The 21,075-nt window shown below is 46.6% G+C and overlaps 3 protein-coding genes across 6 annotated transcripts; 1 reads left to right on the forward strand and 2 right to left on the reverse strand.

The window, feature by feature from the left end:
- Positions 1 to 129: 129 nt before the first annotated feature.
- Positions 130 to 2,539, forward strand: LOC133395780 (gastrula zinc finger protein XlCGF8.2DB-like). Its single transcript, XM_061664968.1, has 2 exons — positions 130 to 257; positions 1,011 to 2,539. Exons 1-2 carry the CDS (start codon positions 209 to 211, stop codon positions 1,928 to 1,930), a joined length of 969 nt encoding a protein of 322 aa, XP_061520952.1. The 5' UTR covers positions 130 to 208; the 3' UTR covers positions 1,931 to 2,539.
- Positions 2,540 to 3,016: 477 nt separating this feature from the next.
- kifc1 (kinesin family member C1) lies at positions 3,017 to 9,963 on the reverse strand. The gene is made up of 17 exons (XM_061664714.1): positions 9,871 to 9,963; positions 9,636 to 9,723; positions 8,890 to 8,968; positions 8,131 to 8,184; positions 7,968 to 8,051; positions 7,693 to 7,873; positions 6,950 to 7,115; positions 6,622 to 6,789; positions 6,389 to 6,502; positions 5,554 to 5,640; positions 5,270 to 5,488; positions 5,000 to 5,164; positions 4,499 to 4,637; positions 4,174 to 4,313; positions 3,862 to 3,935; positions 3,588 to 3,663; positions 3,017 to 3,477 (listed from the first exon to the last, which is right to left on the reverse strand). Exons 2-17 carry the CDS (start codon positions 9,711 to 9,713, stop codon positions 3,433 to 3,435), a joined length of 1,869 nt encoding a protein of 622 aa, XP_061520698.1. The 5' UTR covers positions 9,714 to 9,723; positions 9,871 to 9,963; the 3' UTR covers positions 3,017 to 3,432.
- A 915-nt stretch (positions 9,964 to 10,878) lies between these two features.
- Positions 10,879 to 20,586, reverse strand: LOC133395885 (zinc finger protein 384-like). 4 transcript variants are annotated; one of them, XM_061665164.1, is made up of 11 exons: positions 20,432 to 20,586; positions 18,694 to 18,761; positions 17,433 to 17,727; positions 16,490 to 16,612; positions 15,981 to 16,135; positions 15,709 to 15,785; positions 15,400 to 15,624; positions 14,224 to 14,391; positions 14,027 to 14,105; positions 13,612 to 13,770; positions 10,879 to 13,425 (listed from the first exon to the last, which is right to left on the reverse strand). In XM_061665164.1, the coding sequence occupies exons 2-11, from the start codon at positions 18,754 to 18,756 to the stop codon at positions 13,072 to 13,074; spliced, it is 1,698 nt and encodes a 565-aa protein (XP_061521148.1). In that variant the 5' UTR covers positions 18,757 to 18,761; positions 20,432 to 20,586; the 3' UTR covers positions 10,879 to 13,071. The 4 variants fall into 4 exon arrangements, with proteins under 4 accessions (XP_061521148.1, XP_061521147.1, XP_061521152.1 ...); XM_061665163.1 differs by having other exon boundaries at positions 15,981 to 16,165; XM_061665168.1 differs by lacking the exon at positions 18,694 to 18,761 and having other exon boundaries at positions 15,981 to 16,165.
- Positions 20,587 to 21,075: the final 489 nt, after the last annotated feature.

Below are 21,075 nucleotides of genomic sequence, written 5' to 3' on the forward strand. Positions count from 1 at the left end.
ACTACAGTGAAACGGATGGATGAGCGTTTCCGGGTGGTTTTCAAAATAAAGTCAGCCGCCGCCACATCTTGAAGTGCGGGTCGGTATCAGAACGTCTTACTTTGGAATTTCTTTCCGCAAATTGGAGCGACGAGGAAAACGGCGTCTCCGAGCAGAAAAGAAGCCAAAACTTAAACGGCTCCGTCCAAACCACCCAATAGCAAACTCGATGGCGCAACGCACGCAACTGTTGCTATATCCCGAAGCCAGTTTGAAAGGTGAAGCTTGGTCCTGTTTGTACTCGCTGAGCCCGATTTGAGGAGGTAGCGAACGTGTGTCGCTGCTAAGTTAAAGCTAGCTGAGGTGAACACACGCTGTTAGCCGCAGCTAGCTTCCGCTCCATGGTTGATTTGGGCACAAAACAAGACTTGTGTGCGGCGAGATGTTTATAATTCGTCAGCAGTACACTTTCTATTGTGGTACATTTTCACTGTTGGGGAAATTGGTGGCGGTAGGGTGACGTAGTGGTTTGCACTTCCGCTTCACATTTGTGAGAAGGTTGTGCTAGTCGTAAGGCTCAAGTGTTGATGTGCAACAATGACTCGATGTATCGACCGCTAATTTATTATGAAATGATTCGACAACTATTTTGTTTCACTTAAAATTGTCCAAATCCTCCGAATTTCAGCCTCTCAACAGTAAATATTCTCCGACGTCTATAGGACTCCATGAAAGCAGTCTGATGATCTGTGTTTTGAATCAAAAGGATACATTTACAATCCATGTGCTGATCTCAAAATCCAAAGTGATGCAACATCGTCATCTACAGGGATCTGTCAGTCATTACAGTGAATTTCACAGACACGCTGGGCGAGACCTTCCACGCCTACCCGTTGAAAAAATGTACCCGGCAAATATATTAGCCGGTAGCAGGAAACGGTTGAATTCCAGTCGATGAATAGAAACGTCAACGGCAGTCAGTATGTTTGTCTTCAGTTTATTTGAAAAGTTATTTTTTGTGTGTGTTTTAGTTTTACCACCAGACGTGCTCAAAGTGGTCGTCGGTGAAGACCAGCAGCCGGACGAGGAAGAGGAGGAGGAGCGCCCGCTCATTAAGGAGGAAGAGGAGGAGCACGACGTCAGTCGGGTGGACGACGACATCACCCAGTTCCACGTGAAGTCTGAGGATGAAGCCGATTGGTCGCACATCGGTGAGGAGAAAGCAGCGGCGGAGTTGAGCGATCACACGATCGCTCGAGCGGAAGATGGAGGTTCGGAAGCCGACTCGGTTTTGGCTCCGCTGTCAGACTGCGAGCAAGCGGAAGAAGAAGAAGAAGAATCCCCTCCCGACACGGACGACAGCGACGGCAGCCGAGAACGCCGTCAAAACTGCGACGGCAAACACTTCAAATGTGGCGAATGTGGCAAAAGTTTTACCAAGCGGAAAAACTTGAGCACGCACATGTCTCTCCACAGCGGCGAAGCTTTTACCTGTTCGTTTTGCAGCAAAGCCTTCAAGAAACGTTACAATTTAGTTATCCACTCTCGCATTCACACGGGAGAGAAACCGTACTCCTGCTCACTCTGTGGCCTCAAGTTCTCCCAGAAAGGAAGTCTGGTGAGACACACGACCACTCACACGGGCCAAAAGACGTTCACCTGCTCCGTGTGCAACGTCAGCTTATGTCAGCGCTCGGATTTGATCGTGCACTCGCGCATTCACACTGGGGAGAAACCTTTTGGCTGCATGCTTTGCGGTGCCCGTTTCTCCCAAAAAGGAAGCCTGGCCAGACACGCCAGGACTCACACAGGAGAGAAACCGTTTTCCTGCTCCCTCTGCGCCGTCAATTACAGTCGCAGGTCCGCTCTGGTCAATCACATGAAAACGCACAACGGCAGCGGAGGACCAGTCAGCAACGGCAGTCAGGGAGATTTTGAACCTTCAATTTGACGGTTGTTTTCCTGGTCAACAAATGAACGCGGCCTCCGTTCTTGTTTAAGCTGAAACAAGAACCCGCGTAGCCGTCATCGAAAAATCCATTTTGAGTCATTTGGGAGTCGGGGACGAGTGAACGATTCCAAATGCAGTCGCTACTGAATCATTCACTCATTCCCCCACATTTCAATTGAACTTTTTGGTTCCTTTGTGCTTCCTTATGTGGCCGAAACAGAACTTTGTTTGTCCATGTGTCTCTGCAGCGCCACCACGTGGACAGACTTCTAAGCACAACGTGAGCAGCTGAAGACTTTTTTTTTTCTTTTTTTCCGTGGGGGAGGCCTTATGTATACTTTCCAATCTTAAATACTTGACTTGCCAAACAATTTTAGCATTAAACTACAATAAAGCATCTTTTTTTTCTTCAACAAACTAATGACAATGATGATGATAGTGCTTCAAAGACACATTTCCGGAAATCGTCACTTTTCCACAAGACGGCCACTTTAAACAGGGTTCCTACACATTTGAGATTTCAAAATTTTAGACTTTTTCCAGACCTTCCTTTCCAGACTTGTCGGTAAAAAAAATATTCAAATCATTTGAGTAAATAGATGATCATCATTCGGATTCTTTATATGCCAATATGTCACCAACTAATTTCCCCCATGTTGGAGATGTCAAACTATTTCACACAAGAGTCTGCCTTCAGCTTGCTTCATCCATTTGGGATCCTAAGCCAAGTAGTAAAAAGTCTAAGCTGCATTAAAACAAATTTTGTATTTTCTTTTGCAACACTCGAGGGCGTGACAATGAAGTCATGACAATCGAAAACGCGATTCAGTACTCCAGTAAAACCTAATCCTGTTTTGAAACCCTACTTTGGAACCCTAACCCCGTTTTGAAACCCTACATTGGAGCCGAACCCTGTTTTGAAACCCTACTTTGACACCATAACCCCGTTTTAAAACCCTACTATGGAACCCTAACCCTGTTTTGAAACCCTTACTCCATTTTGAAACCCTAACATTGTTCTGAAATGACAGTCCATACTTTCATAGGAACCCTGTTTAAATAAAAACCACAGACACAGCAATAAACTTGTGTGTACTGTATTTTAATATGACGCCAAAAATGTCTGATGGTGTCACATTTCACTAAAATATGAAGCCCACAATTTCATGACAAAAGAAAAAGACAGCATTGTTGTAAAATAAAAATAAAAATTACAAATCATATACAGTAACACTAAAACAAGGGACAATTTAAAATTTAGAAAATTCTCTGAGTGTGCGAATAATTCTAGCAGTGGTTTTACTTTTGGTTGGTATATATTTGGACTTTCCCACTACAACTACAACACACAAAAGTACTTACAGTGACAATGTTGACGTGACAATGTTACGGCCAACGACCAGTCAATAACAAAACCTTGGCCAAAGGTCAACAAGAACATGCGTTTTTATTGGATTAAAAGAAAGAAGTCGTCCTGGCGTACGGGGGACGGCACCCGGCATCTATTTCCTGTTGGCGCTGGCCGTGCCGATGACGCAATCGTTAACCTGCCGGGGCAGAAGAGGCCGAGAGGTCACGTGATCAAATCTCTTTTCGCTGTCGTCGAGTGTCGAATAAAGTCCGGAAATGTCAGCGAGGAGGCCCGGGCGACGCTCACCTTGCTGGCGAATCTCAACGAGTTGAGCGTTTCGCCGAAGCTGTCCGGCTCGGGCGAAATGTTGGCGAACATCAGACTGGAGAGAAAACACCACAAGTTTAATATTTGTTGCATTCATTTGCCGTTTTCCCAAAATGGTTACCGTTATTAAATCAAATATTTATTTATTGTAAACGATCAAAACAAATGGGGGGGGAAAAAAAACAAAAAAATCTCTATATTAAACGTGGCCCTTGAGCACAAAAGTTGGCCAAACGCCGGTGTCAGAACTCACGTTTTGCTGTTTCCGCCCAGGCAGCCCTGCAACAGGTAGGTGAGCTTGGAGTTCCGGTACGGAATAAAGTTCTCCTGCAACACAACAAGCCAGACGCAGCGCCACAAACAGGGCAACAACCTTTAACAATTTTAAGTGTTCATGTCATTATTTTTTGGTTACAAACATTGTTTAAAAGAAATATATATATATATTTTTTTTTTTTTAAAGATGAAAATAAGAACTTCAATATATATTTTTCTTTAATGGCCGAAGATGGCGAGACGGGGCAACACGACGGCCGGCGCGCCGCGTGGCGAGACGCTCGCTGACCTTGTTGGCCAGCGCGGCGATGACGATGCCCAGGTTGGACAGCGAGCCGTTGATGGCCGTCATCTCTTTGAAGCGCTCGCCCTGAGACTGACTCTTCAACATGCGCTCGCTTCCGGCCAGGTCCACCAGGCACAGTGTGGCTGCGCAGACCGGCGACATTCGAGATGTTTATCGGGGGAGGAAAACAAAATCAAAACAAATCCCACTCAACTCCTGGAAAAAGATGCTGAGGTTTTTCGGTTGGCAAACCAAAGCAGACGCGCATTTCTCATTTGTGGAACTTGGGAACAAGTTCAGGAAGAAAAAAAACAAAACAAGCACTCACATTTGCATTTGACGTCCCTGCCCGTGTTGAGCCCCTCGATGTCCAGCTGGAAGACGGAATGAGAGCGAGACGAGCGGTCGTTTTGGGACGTCTGGGCTGTGGAGCGGTTCTGGTTGGCCAGGGCGATCAAGCGCAGGACCTGAGGTGCTCAGAGAGTCGGACGTCAGCCGGGTAAAGGTCTTGCTAGGTAGACCACATATCAATTGTATTCCGAGTACCTCCACATAATCCAAAAGTTAATTCAACCTAACTAACCACGCCATAGGAACTAAAACGTTGCCTATTTTCAGGAAAAGTCGCAATGTATCGGGTTGCAACTATCAAATATTTTGAGTATTGCGCCGTTTATCTCACTGCTTAATCGGATCCATTTTTGGAAATGTCACAAACTTCTTTTCATTTATCCTCAGCTTTTTTTTTTTTTAATTGGCGCACTGGTCCCCAAATGTTAGGCAAGCAATTTTTAAACTTCATTAACTGCAGCTGGCGGTGCGCAAATACCTGGTCCTCGCCGGAGACCTTCTGGTAAGTCAGGTTGGTGACGGTCACCCCGTTGCTGTTGGACTTGCGTATTTCATGGTCGGGCCTGTTGCTGGCCTTGCCCGTGTACAGCAGGTCGCGCAGGCACTCGTTGTAAATCTCCACAAAGCTGGCGGTGAAGGAGAACTGCCGGAGGACGAAAGGGGTCAAAAGGCGCCAAGCGGCTGGAGACGCCACACCGGACGACAAAGGCGGTCAAGCGCGGACGCGCGCACGAAGCAAAGAACCAACCTCCCAGCCTTGGGCCGCGAGCTTCTGTGCCGCTCGGAAGATCTGCTGCACGGCTCTGGGAATCACGCCGCGGGCCGGGTGCCCCTCGTCTCCTTCGCCGCCGTGGCGGCCCCCCTCCATGGTGTACGTCTTGCCGCTGCCCGTCTGGCCGTAGGCGAAGCAGCACACGTTGTAGCCGTCCAGCGCCGACTGCACCAGCAGGGAGATCTCCTCGAATATCTGAAAGAAATCCCAACAGATTATACCGAACAGTGCTCGGGTGGCGCTGGCGCTCGCTCGCTTACTTCCTGCTGGGACGCGTCGGGGCCAAAGACGCGGTCAAAACTGAAAGTGTAGTTCTTGTGGGTGTCTGCACTCTTGCCTGTGTGAGACTGAGACAGGTGACAAACATTTTATTTATTTATTTATTTTGAAACATAGTATTTCCACCGGCATAGCTCATACTTTTATGCGGAACGTATGGCGCCTCCTGCTGCGAAAATCCGCGCTAAACTGCTCACTAATTCATAAGTGTCCCAAGTGGGGTGTACGAAGTGCTGCCTCCACAAGGGAAAATGCTTTTATTGTCAGGACATCACAATCCGGTTCATTGAGGGTTATCGTACCGCCTCCACGCAACAGTTTCTCCGCCTCTGACTTTGCATCGAGGCCCGATGAATATCCAGAGCCACTTTCAAACCACAGCCGGACGACACTGTGTGCGAAACGCTGCCAAGTCAAAGCCAAAAGGGTAAGCAGAGCTGCACTGAGTTCTGTTGGTTTCACAGATTAGCGCTAGCTTCTGAGAAGCGACGCACACTTAAGTTATTTGAGTCCGCCGCATGCGCCACATGCGCAGACCCTCACACTTGTCATTTGGCGTTTTAAGTAACGACGACTTCATACAGGAAGTAGTGGTAACCACTTACCTAAATAGTGTTTCATCTTAAGTAACTAAATAGTGGTGGTAACCCCTTATGTAACTAAGTAGTCGTTACCGCAAATGTAACAAAGTAGTGGTTACGCCTTAACTATCTAATTAGTGGTTATTCCTTATGTAACTAGATGCTGGTTACCGCTAATGTTTGCCGCTTTGGTCCACTTGTAGAAAACAACGGCCTTGTTCAGACCGCCGCTCACCTCTTCCGTTTTTGCCAGCGTGATTGCCTTGTTGTCGTTGGCGGGCAGCTGGATGTGGTTGCTGTGGCCTCCGTCCACCAGAGGGCGCACTCGGCAAAAGACCCTGATGTTTCCCTGTAAGCGGGGAGTGGAACACGTTGGAAAATTGAGCAAAATATGAAATCCGTGTCCAATCAAGTGAGTCGTGACTTGCGGCACACGTAGAACGGCAATTTGGCGGACGCGAGTCTTGCCTTGAGCTCCTGAACGGTGTTGTGGAGCTGCCGTCGCTCCATCTCTGCTGAGTGGAGGTCGTCCTCCAGTCGGACCACGGCGCTCCGGAGCGAGGACGCCTCCTCCTCGGACGCCCGCAGGCTGGCCTGCAACCGAGCCAGGGAGGAATCCTGCACTGACAGTTTCATCTGCAGGAGAGCGAAGGGGCTGACGTTGAGCGGCCTTCAAATGCAATTCCAGATTGCTTTACACCGAAACCCAATTTTACCCCCCTCGGTTTCGAGAAGAAGAAAAAAAAAAAAAAACAAGCGCCCGGCGAACCAGGGGAGCTCGTGCACAAGGCGTCACCTTGAGGGTTTGGAGCTCAGTCTCTTGACTGTCCCGCAGCGTCTCCATCACCCTGTGTTTATCTCGCAGGTTGCCGAGCTCGGCCTGCAGGGTCTTCTTCTCACTGCTCACCCTCTCCAACTCGTCCTGGACGCCCAGGAGCGCCCGGAGACTTTGCTGGTACTCGCTGAAATAAAAAGACAACATTGTGGTGACGCAGAAGGCACTACAACTCGCCTCCGCCTAATTTCTGACCCCCCCCCCCACGGTTATAAAACGGCTGCTATCGTGAAAACTCGTATTATTTGCACGAGGGTGGGTGTCACTTTGAAGTGCAATTCCAGAATCACGAGGCGATGCGACGTCAGAACCAGCTGGAAGTCGCTTCCGACACCGTCAAAAAAAAGAACCGCCTTTAAAAGGAGGACTAAAATGCGCACATATTATTTTGATTGACTCATTTTTTTTTGCAGGAATGCATTTGTATGCGCAAATCATCAAGCTTCATCTATCTCACGCGGCTGCCGCGTTGGGCAATATCGCCCTCTGCCGTCGCCCGAAGTTGACGTCACGACTACACTGCCGAGCGTTGCTTTCGCGTTACTGTACGCGGGAGGTCACGTGACCGAGCCCGGGGGAAACAGGTCAGCGGACTCCCTGCGTATGCCGTGATGGCTAGCGTGGCGTTAGCGGCACTTATACGAGCGATTCTAATCGGCTCGATTTGAGGACGGGGAAAAACCCCGGCGTGCGTGCGTTTGTACCCGAGGTCCCGCTCCACCTTAGCCAGTCTCGATTGGGACTCGGCAAGGGAGCTCTTCAGGTCCTCTTTTTCCTGGGTGACGGATTTCATTTTGCTCTGGTAGTCCTGGAGCTTTCCTTTCATGTCGCTGACCTTGCCCTTCATGTCCCAAGGGAGCCTGCGAGCGGGCCCGCCAGCGCCACCTAGAGGGAGACATCACAGTCCGACAGATGACCGACATCTTAAGCCAGCTGCACGCTGAGCAGAAATGCAACGGGAGAATTAGGTTGTCTTTACCTGCTTTTTTGTCCGCGGCGGCCACGCCCGCTGTCATTTTGCCTCCCTTTGCGGCGGTCGATGCCACGGGTGCTTTGAAGGCACCTGGGGGGGGGGGCAAAAACGTCCAAAATCAGCCACAGCTCCCGGTGAGGCGTCGAGAAGATCAATCAGCTCCTCTTACCTCTGGAGGGAGCGACGGCCACAGTTGCAGCTCCGACACCTCGCGTCGGCCTCACTGCGGCGGGGACAGAACGGGGGGGGGGGGGAGACTTGGATCACACTATGGAACTCATAAAGCAGGACTGTCAAACTTGCTTCCATCGCTGGCTACATCGTAGCCACGGTTGCCCTCAGTGGGACAGTCAGACCACATCCAAAATATGGGTAATTATTTATGTATACTATGTATTATGTACATAAAAAGTAGGTATTGTAGGGCTGCCAGAATTAATCGAAAACTTATCCAATCAGCAAATTAATTGTTTAGGACCATTGCTTATCTTAAAACTATCCAAATCCCAACAGTTTCTGTGGTCCTCCATGAACGCAGACAAATTATCTTCAGTGGTTTGGTTGATCAAAATATTTGAAAACATCTGCTTTTACTTTAGGAAGAAAACAAAACAAAAAAAACACCAAAAAAAAAAAAAAAAAAAATCCACACATTCCCATATTTTCTGACATGTTACGGACCAAACGAGTAACGGAACCGTAAACAATTTAATGGGGGGGGGGGGGAAATGATCGTAATTGGCTGCCGTAGTTTGAATAACGTGTAATTGACATGTAGTTGAAGCAGCCTCAGAAGCGTCTCGCCAACTCGTCGTGACCCTTCGCAATGCGAGAGACCACATGCCGTATTATGACACCGACGGTCGGACCTGAGGCCCTCGGGTTTGACACCTTCGTCCTAAAACGAGGTCAGCGGCGAGAAACTTACAAACGGGTGCCCGCCTGGTGCCCAAGACAGTGGCAGCAGCTTGTGATTTGAAGGCCTCCGGCTCCTTGCGGGACCTCTTCTGCGGGGGGGAATGCCAAACCAAACTTTGATTTACATCTCGAGCGATCACTGAGGGCGAGCCATCGATTTCAATTATGTTGTGAGGCCAAGAGGATAGAAACAACAATAGAACAAAACATGATTTAAAAAAAAAAAAACATAACTTTTTAATTCAAAAGCGGTTTTGGGAGCGGAGCACGGAAACGTCAAACTTGAACTTGTTGATCAATTGTGCTATGCGAGTTTGTTGCTCTTTGCTCAGTGTTTCCTGCTCACCATTCTGAGTGGATGGTCGTCAAGTGACAGCTTCCGGTTTGTAACTGTACACTGTTCTTTGATTTTTTTTTTTTTTTCCTCCTTGACATGCACATTGAATTATTGTTCCGACGTGAATTGAAAAGGAGACGTTGAGTCTTAATGGGTTTTATTTGCTGGTTCAATACACGTTTCGCTTGATTATCGCTGGTGTTAAACTAAGGAACGTTGCACATCAGACATCCATTTAAAACCTGCCTCAAAACGTATTTGTATTCCTTGGCTTTTAACACAGCTTCAGACTCTGCCCTTGTTTTAGTGTCTTGTTTATGTTTATTCTTTACTATTTTTTAATGTGTGTACCGGTACTGCACTTTCGTGTTTTTATGTGTACGTTAAGAGGAGAGTAAAAAGTATCGAAGATGTTTTACCTGAACAGGCTGCGGGACGTGCGAGTTTTCCGTGCTGGCGAGAACCCGCTTGCTCGCCATGACGGGCAGTCGAGACATGCTCGTTTGCCTGCAGGGGTGAAAAAAAAAAAAAAATAATAATAATAAAAATTTAAAAACAGGCAAATTGTCATCAAAATGCCGCTTTGTGATTTCCCATTGCTGGGCTACGCGACGAAACGGCGTTACGAAATGTTACTTTAGCCAAAAGAAATACCTTTGCTAGAAGCGGAAACGTCCTGACGTGCGTTTGCGTTAAACTCTCCGGCGGTTAAAAATTTGAACTGCGACTGTTTTGGTGGGCGCCGCAGACGGGCTCTCCCGATTGGCTGAGCCCGTGTAAGACCACGCCTCGACTCAATTTTTACATGCTTGTTTTGGGTTACGGAATACACCGCGCGGGTGGATACAGAACGACCAGCAACCACTAAACGAACCCTAGTCGTCGCTTGATGCGTTCACTCCTGTCCTAATATCACAAATCTAGGGTGTGGCAATTCTGTTAGGGTTTGATTGAGTCACGTTTGTAAATAATAAAAAAAAGGACGTCGACAATATTTGGTGTTCGGCGATTTCAAACTACGAAGCACCGCCCACTGATCTCGTGATCAGCATGAAATTCAGTTTAAACACAAACGCAGCTCACGAAGACTGGCGTCCCAACTTTTTAAATATTTAGCACTTTTGTGCGACATCTGGTAACTTCTTAGACTGCCCTCGCAACTTTACGCCCCAGAAACGCACACATTATTTTTGTCACAGTCAGGAAGAACGAACGGCCAATTTTTTGCAACCCGGCTGCAAAAAGTGCATTGCGAGTTGTGTTGTTTTGTCTTAGTAGATAGAAAGTCAGTCACAAAAGGCCTAAAGACTTCAGTAATGGTACTATATGATACATAATACTACTAATGCGAAAATCAAGCTAGCCTTGTAAGACAGAAATTGAATACTTAAAATTTACTTTTAAAAATATATATCATAAGATATGCATTCCAATTTTCAAATGAGCAGGATAAATAGTATTATGAGGTAAAAAAAAAAAAAGAATTCTGCTTAGCTGCCTCCTTTTTCAACTGTAAAACATATAAAGATACTTTGAAATGAATCCAATTTTGTGTATTTAACGTTGCATAATCAAAAGACACAAGCTACATTCTGTTCCGCAAGGTGGAGAACAAAAACCAAAGCAAGGCTTGGAGATATTTTTCATATGAAATCTGTTTGCCAACTTTATTCTCATGACGTCTGATCAGGTGATGAGCATACAGTATGCTAAAGAGTAGCGTAGTAGCACAGCTCAATGTGTTAGCATCAACCATGACATGAATAGTAAATTCATTTTTTTTTTCCATCGTAAGACGGCAATGGATACACGGAGGGAAAATGCGTTAGTCGAGGCAAACAAAAAAATATATTGTAAATTGTATTTACTGATTTCCCCAATACTATCAATCTTGTTGGTAGTTACAGTCCAAACATAATTTGAGTGAATATCACTAATACAACTTCAAATTTTTTTTTTGGGGAGGGGGGGGTTTAAGCTCCAAAGCTCACAGGTTGTTTGTTATAATCGTGTCTTTAAAAAAAAAGGAAAAAAAAGTTTTTCACAGGACATGCTTCCCTTTTACAGAAAACTTATGTACAGCATACTGCCATATAATAATGCCTTTAGTTTGATAATAGTGTGGGTAACATTTGCATTACAGTTGTACTGGAAGAGGTTATATGCATGGAAAAAGCCTTATTTAAAAAAAAAAAAAAAAAAAAGATGAACCATAACAGTACCTGTCAGCCATTTTGTCATACAATCACTATTCCCCAAACAACTGGTTGCCAAAATGTTCCGACGCAGGATCACAAACGCTTCTATTAGTAACAACAACAACAACAACAACAACAACACTGTTCTTTCCACATTCACGCTCTTTCACCTTCCACTGCTTGGTAGAAAAATACGCACATATTAAAAAAGTACAGCTGACAAACGTAGAAGGTGAAGTACAAAGCTTCGTCAAGTGCTTAGTTCATAAGCCCCGCGTGGTTTTAGGGCATTCGGCAGATGTCCCTCAACGGTCCATTTGAGCGGCCAAAAACACGATTCTCCTCCGCTCTGCCGCAGACACTACCCTACTTAGCGCCGTTGGAATATATGCCTGTTATTGTTATATGCTCGCTTTGAATGCTGCTGCTCCGTGTGTTAATTAGCAGTTGTTGAAAATTACTATAAACTGGGTTCTGGAACTAGAAGCAACTTCTTTGAGACCGATTAATGCGGAAGGCAACCAGTTAGATCCACGCGCCCGAAATAAATTTGCCAAATTATTTGGGGGTGAATCATCGAGCCGTCATTGCGCTCGCTAGCTCCTCTCGACGAACATTGTTATTTCCAAATTTACATCTATGCAAGTGTTATTTTTAAAAGAATAGTAATTTCAAGACAAACTTAAATGTAGCTGACTGGTTAAGTGGCACTATTTTAATTTATTTTTTTACGATGGCAACACTATAAAAATGAAGATGCACAACATAATGTCGATGTTAGCCCGTCTAGTGTGTTTCGCATGATATGTTAGCATTAAGTTAGCGGACTTGCATTCGATGAAATGATACGGTTTGGTTGTGTTTACAGCACGTGGGAGGGGTGAAACTAAAAAAAAATAATATATCAGGGGTTCTGCAGAAAATTATCCAATTCCAATAAATGTGTCTGAAAATGACTTTATTATTACAAATCTATTTCTCTCAACGCCAGCGACTTATAGTCACGGGCAGAACAAATGTCTTATGAGTAAATTTATGAGTAAATTGAGATGAGAGAGTTGTTATTTCAGTATATATACTTGTGTGATATTTTTATTTGGTGGTGTGCCATGATAAAAATTGGTGCCTGGGCTAAATAAAGGCGAGGGAAACACTGCTCTGTATCACAGATTTTCAGCGATCACGCGTTAGGTTTGGAATTTATCCCCCCCGCGATAAACAGCTGACTGTATACACACCTTTGTTTTGATAAGATTTTGGCGTCAATAAATTAATTTAAAACAAGTCAGTCATTTATTCCGGCCCACCTTGTAGGGTAGCTTCTGTATTGGCGAGCCAGCTGCTCCTTCAGGTAAACGAGGATAAACCACAACTCAGGACCCGAGGTGACATTTGCGGAAAAGTCTCCCGCCTCATCGGAGATTCGGGAGCCGCTTCCTATTTCGGCAGGAACGAGGCACTCGGCGAACAAATCGGACTCCTCGGGCCGCGCTCTGCATTAAAGCTTCTTCTTCCCAGTTGTGAAAACACTGCGCATCTTTAGACCTGATAAATCCCTTTGAAAGCCACGCCGACGCACACGTAGAAAAGCCAGTCTTTTTGTTGAATTTTCCAGACTACGTTTTAAAGACTTTTTACACGGAGTAAGTCTTGTGTCCTACGAGTTCATGTGCTCCACCTGGATGGCGGACGTGGACACGGTGAGGCAGAGGTCTTTGTGGTCTGCCACGGTTCCGGGTTTGTACTGGATCTCGCCGGCCGCCACCGTCTTGTACTGGTGGAGATCGAAGGGACAGGGGATGACGCCCTCGCCGGGCTGCTGGTAGCCGCCGGGGGGTCCGGCGTTGGGGTTCTGGCCGCCGGCGTTGGGGTTGGCCTGCCCTTGGAGGTGGCCCCCTCGACCTCGGCCCCTGCCGCGCCCGCGCCCCCGGCCGCCCGAGCCGAGGCCCCGGGCCTGCTCGGCCGCCGTTTCGGGATTGTGCTTCCTCATGTGTTTCATCAGGTACGTCTCCTACGGGAAGAAAGCGCGAGGACACCGTGACCATGATGGACGCGAGACCGGGAGACGCTCAGAAAATGCGGCAGAAGTGCGAGGGCGCTGGCCTGCAAAAATACCAATTCCAGTGGTAACCTTGACTCAACAAATTTGGGGCCCTTGTAAATGAAGGCACCGCCGTATGATTGTCATCACTCGTACCGAGGTGTAGGAGCGGTTGCAGAGGCCGCAGGAGAACAGCTTGGCGTGTTTGACGGTGTGCGTGGACAGGTGCACCTCCAGGCTGGCGGCGTCCGTGTACCCGCGGTTGCAGTTGTGGCACTTGAACGGCTTGTCCTTGTTGTGCTGCCGACGGTGAGACTGTGACAAAAGAGAGCGCGGCATCTTGTTTAAAAGAGGAAAGTGGCCACCGGGAAAGTGCCACCGTTCCAAAAAGACGCACGTTAGCGTCACTGAAGACTCTAAATTGTCCATAGGAGTGAATGAATGTGAGGGCGAATGGTCATTAATCTATATGTGCCGTGACAATTACTGATTCCCATTATTCCTTAAAGCTAACACATTTTGAGGTTGCATTTTAAGCCAGTGAGTGCGGAAATGGGCATGTTTGCGCTACCTGCAGGTTGGAGAGCTGAGTGAAAGCTTTCTCGCAGCCAGGATGGTTACACTTGTACGGCCGGTCACCGGTGTGAATCCTAGAAGACACAAAAGTGCACACCACAAATCCTAAGTGGAGTCAAAGTTCATGTGGAACACCTTCCCTTTTCCTTTTGCCGCAGAGCCGACACCACTCGGCCCGCTCCACTCCAGTACCGTGTGTGCTGCTGCAGGTGGCTGAGCTGCCGGAAGGTTTTCTGGCAGTAGGTGCAGCTGTAGGGCTTGGCCCCGCTGTGGATGCGGATGTGCTGCGACAGGTAGCTGGAGTTGGCGAAGGACTTGGAGCAGTGGGGACACTTGTGGGGCTTGGCCTCAGTGTGGTTGCTGAGGCGGGACGGCCACGTGGAAGGGTGGCGGGGGATGGAGGGCGGAGGAGGGGATGGACCCAGAGAGAGACAAACAGACAGAGAGAGAGAGAGAGAGAGAGAGAGAGAGAGAGAGAGAGAGAGAGAGAGAGAAAGAGCGAGAGAGCTTTAGGCTGGAGCATGACCAAACTTCACAGTGAACTCAAGAGCAAATCATGCGTTCAAGTGATAGTTTGTGCTCGTTTGCGCTGTGTCCGACTTAGGAAAACACAGAAGTACAACAGAAGCAAGGACAATTCACGCTTCTCTCGCTCTCGCTCTGTCTCAGTCTGTCTGGCTGCGTTTGGAATCGCTCCCTAGCCGCTATCCAGTCAACCCGATCGTGGGCGATACCGCCCGGACCCGGTGAAAGGACTTTCTGAAATCGTTTGATCACCGCCACGTTTTAAGCACAATTAAACCCTGACAATAATTAAAACCCACTTTTTAAACTACTTCTTAATGCCCGCTCGCACAGTTCTCCAAATAAGAGGCGCAGCGTGCTTGCTTCAAGCTGTTTGTCACTCCCAGTTAAAGTTTACTGTAAAACTGACGCATGAAACAAAAGATAATTTAAAAAAGGAATATTACTTAAACACCCAAATTCTCAACAAAAGCCGAACAACTCCGTCTAACGAAAGTCTGCCTGCTCAATACGAACATAGGATGCGAGGGGGGTAGTGGCTCATTGCTTTAGACAAGACCGCCCCCTAAAACCAGGCCAACCCATTGATCCTTGGGCTATTTTGAACAAAGCACGTCAGAGACATCTTATCAAGTGACCTGGGAACCGTTTTAAATTATTGAAATAAAAATACCGACTATGTCTCTGTCGAGTGGCCAAAGCAGCTCTGAGATGATTGCTGAACCTGATAATACAAATGTTTTCAAAAGAGAGCTGCATTTCTCTCCCTACCCTCAGGGGGCTCATGCGCAGCAAGGCAGGCACATGCATGCTGTTAAAAACAAACAAATAAACCTCCAGTACCGTGTGTGCTGCTGCAGGTGGCTGAGCTGCCGGAAGGCTTTCTGGCAGTAGGTGCAGCTGTAGGGCTTGGCCCCGCTGTGGATGCGGATGTGCTGCGACAGGTAGCTGGAGTTGGCGAAGGACTTGGAGCAGTGGGGACACTTGTGGGGCTTGGCCTCCGTGTGCGACTTGGCGTGGATCTGCATGTCGGACTTGCTGAAGAAGGTCACCGCGCACATGCGACACCTTGGAGGGCAAAAAAGGAGGCGGGCGTGGTGGTGAAACCCTTCACAGGCGTTACCTTCTGCTTGTTCACGTCAGCACCCCAACCTGTAGGATTTGGGCCCCTCTTTACTGGAGTGGTCGTCCTCATCGTTGGACAGGTCGTAAGGATCGGCAGAGTGATGCTGGAGATGAAACGAAAACATCAGCAAGCGCCGCGACCATCCCGTGGCGTAAGTCAACCCACCCCCACGCCCCCAACCAATAGGGGCGCCCAGTGGTAGGTGAATGTATAATAGAGGAGCCCAAAATCACATTTTGCTTCAGGTCCGCTCTGGCGAGCACAACAACCACAGGAGGGCGAAAGTAAAGAGACGCACCTGCCCGGTGGCGGCAAGGTGCGCCAATATTAACGCGTCACTTCCTGGGGGGAGGATGCTGCTCGCTCTGCTCATCGTCTGCTTGCTCTTCCTGCCTCGCTTGCCCGGCGTCGACATGACGACGGCGGGGGGCCCCGCCATGTCGCTCTTCTTGTCTGCAAACACAAACACAGCACCACCACCATCTAACGGATCATTTCTAATCCCGATATATTAAAGCACCGTGCAATTAATTGACTTCATCGCCGAATTACAATTTATGTATCAGGTCGACTTCTCGGACCGGGGGCTTCTGTTATTCAAAGCGCATCCCCACTGATGTGCCCTGCTCGCACTAACAACATGGCTGCGAACACAGAGGCGCTAGCTAGTTCACCAAAGCACAAAAATGGATTAAAATGGAAATTGCGCTTTTTGTGTTCAAAATCTGTGATTCTATTTGAAGGCCATATCGCCAAGCCCTATGATATACCAGAGAGAGAAAGAACTGTGTGCGTCCGCAAATTCACCTGCGTTTGAGGGGTGCACTGCAGACACAATCATGGTGGTGGCAGAGTGAGGTCCGGCTACAAAAGACTGCGTGGAAGCAGTGGGTACCAGCGTGCCTTGTGGGGTGGTGATGACCAAGCCCGCTGAGAGACCAAAAACAAACTAAATTGAAACAATCCAGTGGTCACTTTATTAGGCACGCCCGCACAAGCTCACTAAATCGAACGCCAGGGGCACATTTGGATGACGATACGGATCTCTTTGGATGACTACTGAGGCCGCGATATTACAAACGGCTCGTGGCAAGCACACTAATAAACACACATTCAGGTCACGTTTTTAATTGACACTAAGCCAAGGAAGTACGAACAATGTTACGTTTTGGTACAGTTTCCCGTGAGGTTTATGATGACGCTACCTTTTAATGTGTACTACTACTAACATTGTCACAATAATATATATAATAAATATTTCATAGTATTTATTACAGCTGCTGACTGAGACTCGCTACATTGTAATTACGCGACAGCAATGACGTAATTAACGGCAGTAGTGTTCCAACACTTTTTCATTTAACTGATGAGTGAACTATATAGTCCACTATATCAAAATCTAAGGATGCAGCTAGCGAATATTTTGAGATCTACCGATTATACCATCGATTAGTTGAGTAAACAAATAACATTGAATTTACATTAGTAAAAGAGATAAGACGTGCATGTATTATTTTTGTGTTGACGTTCTACTGGAGTATATGTGACTTTGAGTGTGTTTGGATTTTAGAGGGCCTTGTGAGTGACGTGGGCGTCAGCAAATGAGAGTGTCGAGGTGGCTGGCTAACCTTTTAGCCAGTCTGCGTGTTGAGTGACAAAAAAAAAAAAAAGCCACACAAGTCTGACTGGAGTCAAGTCATGTGACTCGAGTCCCCCACCTCTGGGTGTACCTAATAAGGGGGCCACTCACCTGCGGTCATGATTCCCGAGGAGGGAACAGGCACGACAGTGACGTTCTGCGAAGTGTGCGACTGGTGCAGGTGTCCGCCCACAGACGCACTTCCTCCTGCGGCCGAGCCGCTGCCCTCCTGTTTGGTGACCACCCGCAGCCCGGCCCCCGCCTCCACCGAGCCGGGGATGGCGAGGACCGCCGTGGGGTAGTGCGGGGCGGAGGAAGACGCGGCCGAGTGCGGGAACGCCGGCACGCCGGGCTTCTCGGCGCCGAGCTGCTCCTTGGTTTTGTTCAGGAACATGGCGCTCTCGATCTAGCGGGGGGAGGAGCAGAGGGGCGGGGCGGCGGCGGGGTGGAGGGATGACGGGGAAACAAGTGAGGGCCGGGGGCAATTGGAGGAAGCAGGCGAGGCGAAAACATGAGGATGTATGGGAAGAGCGAGGAGGAGGAGATGGAGACAAGAGAACAAATTAAAAAAAAGGTGAGATGCAAAGAGAAGGAACAAACAAACAAAAGCGTGAGGAGAGCTCCGAGAAATGAGAGGAGAGGGACAGGAGTAGGGTTGCAAAATTCTGGGAATTTTCAAAGTTGGAAACTTTCCATGGGAATAAACCAGGATAATTTGTACATTTTTAATTTTAATAGGCATTAAGACATTATTTCAAATTGCCAGTGCTAACAATGCACAAAGATAATCTTGATTATGATTCAGTTATTTGTTTGGTCCATAACATGGCAAAAAGAAAAAAAAAATGCCAATGTCTTATTTTAATTAAACATAAAGATAGTCACGCTGCTTTCAATTAGAGAATATTTACTGTTGAGAGGCTGAAGGATTTTAAGAGTTAAATAATGGCTCGAAATTATTAGTCAATAATCAAAATAGCTGTCATTTAACTTGATAATCAATTAGTTGTTGATTAATCAATGAATTGTCAAACAGGGAGAGCTCATTTGCATGGATGTCTACAAATTTTGTGTGTGTTTATAATTGAATAATTCCATGGAAAGTTTCCAATTTGGAATATTTCCAAAATCCCCCCGCTTAACTTCCCATGGAAATTTTACCAGAAATGTTCCACCCCTTTGCAACCCCGGACAGGAGTGATCATGTGACTGGCGGCACCGTCAAAGAAGTCACATGACTGACGCGGGTTGCGTGCGTGGCAGAGCGGAAGCATCGACATGGACATAAAACTGCAAGGAATCCTGGGACACGGAAAACATGCCACGACACCATGTGCATTCAAGACAAGGCCAACAATAAGGTTGTCTCTACCTGTCCTTGTACACTGGGGACGGGAGACCAAAAGTAGGACGAGTTGAAATGGGATTCGTCCATTATTTCTGGAATTGAAAAGTAGCACACTTAGACAACACCGATGTTCCTCCTCCTCCACACTTCCTGTGCGCGGCTGCGTCTGAAGCAGGGCGCACACACACCGGCAATCGGGCCAGCGATAGTTAGCGCAGGTGACTGTCGGCTCAAGATAGCTAGCGCCGGCTGTTACGTGGCTAACCATTAACCAGTCTGCCTGTTCTTGAGTTACTCTGCAAGTCGAGGCCGTCGGCAGCTCCTGGATGAATGTGCTTAACTTATGGTTTACCATTTGTCCAATAAAGTGATTGATTGCGTTAGCGGCTGTTGTCTGTCCTTGACCACCTTCGGGGGGATTACAATGCCTTCTAACTAGCAGTGGTAGGCTTTATTATTAGCATTCAGCTAATGTTGACTTTACGGTTGATGTGCAGTTGTGTAAGCCAGTTCTACTTTACAGTAGACATATTGCAGTTTATCTTTTTTTTTTTTTTTTTTATAAGTGTGAACTGATCCCAAACTCTATTTTTCCTCCTTATTGTTAAGCTTATTGTTACCCAAGTCTACAGGAATGGTCCATGTGGAAAACATGCATCGATATACGAGTTCAAATTCTGCGATACAGCGAAACCGCAAAAAGTGAACCGCGGTATGGCGATGGACTACTGTACAGCTTTTTTTTTTTTTTTTTAATCCTATATTCAAGCACATTTTTAATGTTCATACTGTGTTACAATAATATTGAAAATACAAGGACTAAAATCTCTGCCTAATTTTGAACACTTACTACTTACGCCTACTACGGTACTGTATTTTAATGTTGGTCATTATGATGGTACTAACTTGAGAACGTATAGAATATTGAGAACTTATATTATATATATATATATATATATATATATATATATATATATATATATATATATATATATATATATATATATATATGTTTTTTAGGTGGTAATTGGTGGTGTCAGTTTGAGAACCACTGGACTAGGCTACAAAAAGCAGGAGGCTAAACTAAGCTCATATCACAAACGTGTTTTTCCGTCTGCCCCGAATGTTAATAAGCAGCCAGTGCAGTCTATGTGAGAATTGTTGGATTTTAAATGCAAATGAAACAAAACGTCTCGGGCTACGAGCTGGTCAACTATTAGCTCTCAATGGCGCCATAATCAGAAATAATCTTATTTTAATGGGGAAACCGGTTGATTTAGCACTTGAATTCTCTGTTAAGAACTTTAAAAATAAATAAAGAAAGAAAGGAACCACGATATTTATTAGTATGGCTTGGGAGAGCTCGTCTATGCTAAGCTAAGGATGCTAACTTGCCTCCATTAATTTTCTCCTTTTGTTCGCTAAAGCTACGTGGAGGCCTCGGCTTTGGTGTGCTTTGCTTGCTAAACACAAACACGCTGGCTGTGGCTCTATTAGCTACTCGCTGCTCATAGCGCCGTGAGAACATAAAAAGACAGAGAAAAAAAGTGGCGTATTTATAAAAAAAAAAAAAAAAAAAAAAAAAAAAAAGGAAAAAAAAGAAAAAAACGAAGGCAGGCAGTGGAGGGGGAAAAAAACCGTCGACGCCGTCGTCGCCACGCCAGGGAGACGAAAGCTTCATGCACACTTCCGGCCGCTGGGACGGCGACGGCGTTCTCAGACCGTCGGTGAACAAGCGACAAATGACTCCTGGGGTAGTTACCGATTAAGTCCACTGGCCGTCAGCTCCCCCCCTCGGAGCTTCCTCGGGTCGGGACTTCACTAAAGTTTATCCAAATCCGCTTCGCTTACGCCTCGGATATTCCTTTTTTTCCTTGGCTTTTTTTTCCCACCCTCTAGCTGCCCGCCAGCGTTAAGTTGGTCAGAGCGGAATATGTGTGGTTCCGCCCAATTCTTTCAAAATAAACCATATCATAATCAGCTTTAAAAATAAAACAATGGCTGTTGGAAACTTTTCAAGTTCATGAATACAAACGTGAGACATTCACTTTCCCCAAGTACAGACAAGTTTGATCAAAAATGTGATTTTGTGTGCTGTAAACCTCAACGATGTGTGAGGAGCACATTTGGGACTTTATTTTGAAGAGTACAAAACAAACTTTACAGTAATTCCGTCCATAGAATGAGTGCCTCCTGGTGTGCGAATTATGTCTATCCATATATATATACATATCATCCAGACTATATGTGATTGTGCCACTCTTAATTTAATAGCTTTAGTGATTTAATGTGAATGTCATTTCAGTAATGGAATTTCTTTTTTATGACGAGACTAAATTGACGTAAAATTAACCTAGTTCTCGTACAACACTTCCGGTTTAGAATCATATCTTATTGATTGTGCTT

The sequence above is a fragment of the Phycodurus eques genome, chromosome 20, assembly GCF_024500275.1.
Source record: "Phycodurus eques isolate BA_2022a chromosome 20, UOR_Pequ_1.1, whole genome shotgun sequence".
In the NCBI taxonomy this organism is placed as follows: domain Eukaryota; kingdom Metazoa; phylum Chordata; class Actinopteri; order Syngnathiformes; family Syngnathidae; genus Phycodurus; species Phycodurus eques.

Excerpts from the sequence above, each read along its gene's own strand:
- LOC133395780 (XM_061664968.1), top strand. The coding sequence starts at position 209 with ATGGCGCAACGCACGCAACTGTTGCTATATCCCGAAGCCAGTTTGAAA. Across the intron at positions 258-1,010 it reads TCCCGAAGCCAGTTTGAAAG|TTTTACCACCAGACGTGCTC; the intron begins GTGAAGCTTGGT and ends TGTGTGTTTTAG.
- kifc1 (XM_061664714.1), bottom strand. The coding sequence starts at position 9,713 with ATGTCTCGACTGCCCGTCATGGCGAGCAAGCGGGTTCTCGCCAGCACG. Across the intron at positions 8,185-8,889 it reads CACCAGGCGGGCACCCGTTT|TGAGGCCGACGCGAGGTGTC; the intron begins GTAAGTTTCTCG and ends TCCCCGCCGCAG. Across the intron at positions 3,664-3,861 it reads CTGGGCGGAAACAGCAAAAC|TCTGATGTTCGCCAACATTT; the intron begins GTGAGTTCTGAC and ends TTTTCTCTCCAG.
- LOC133395885 (XM_061665163.1), bottom strand. The coding sequence starts at position 18,756 with ATGGACGAATCCCATTTCAACTCGTCCTACTTTTGGTCTCCCGTCCCC. Across the intron at positions 16,166-16,489 it reads AGTGCACCCCTCAAACGCAG|ATGGTGGTGGTGCTGTGTTT; the intron begins GTGAATTTGCGG and ends ATGATCCGTTAG. Across the intron at positions 14,392-15,399 it reads CACCTGCAGCAGCACACACG|CAACCACACTGAGGCCAAGC; the intron begins GTACTGGAGGTT and ends GTCCCGCCTCAG.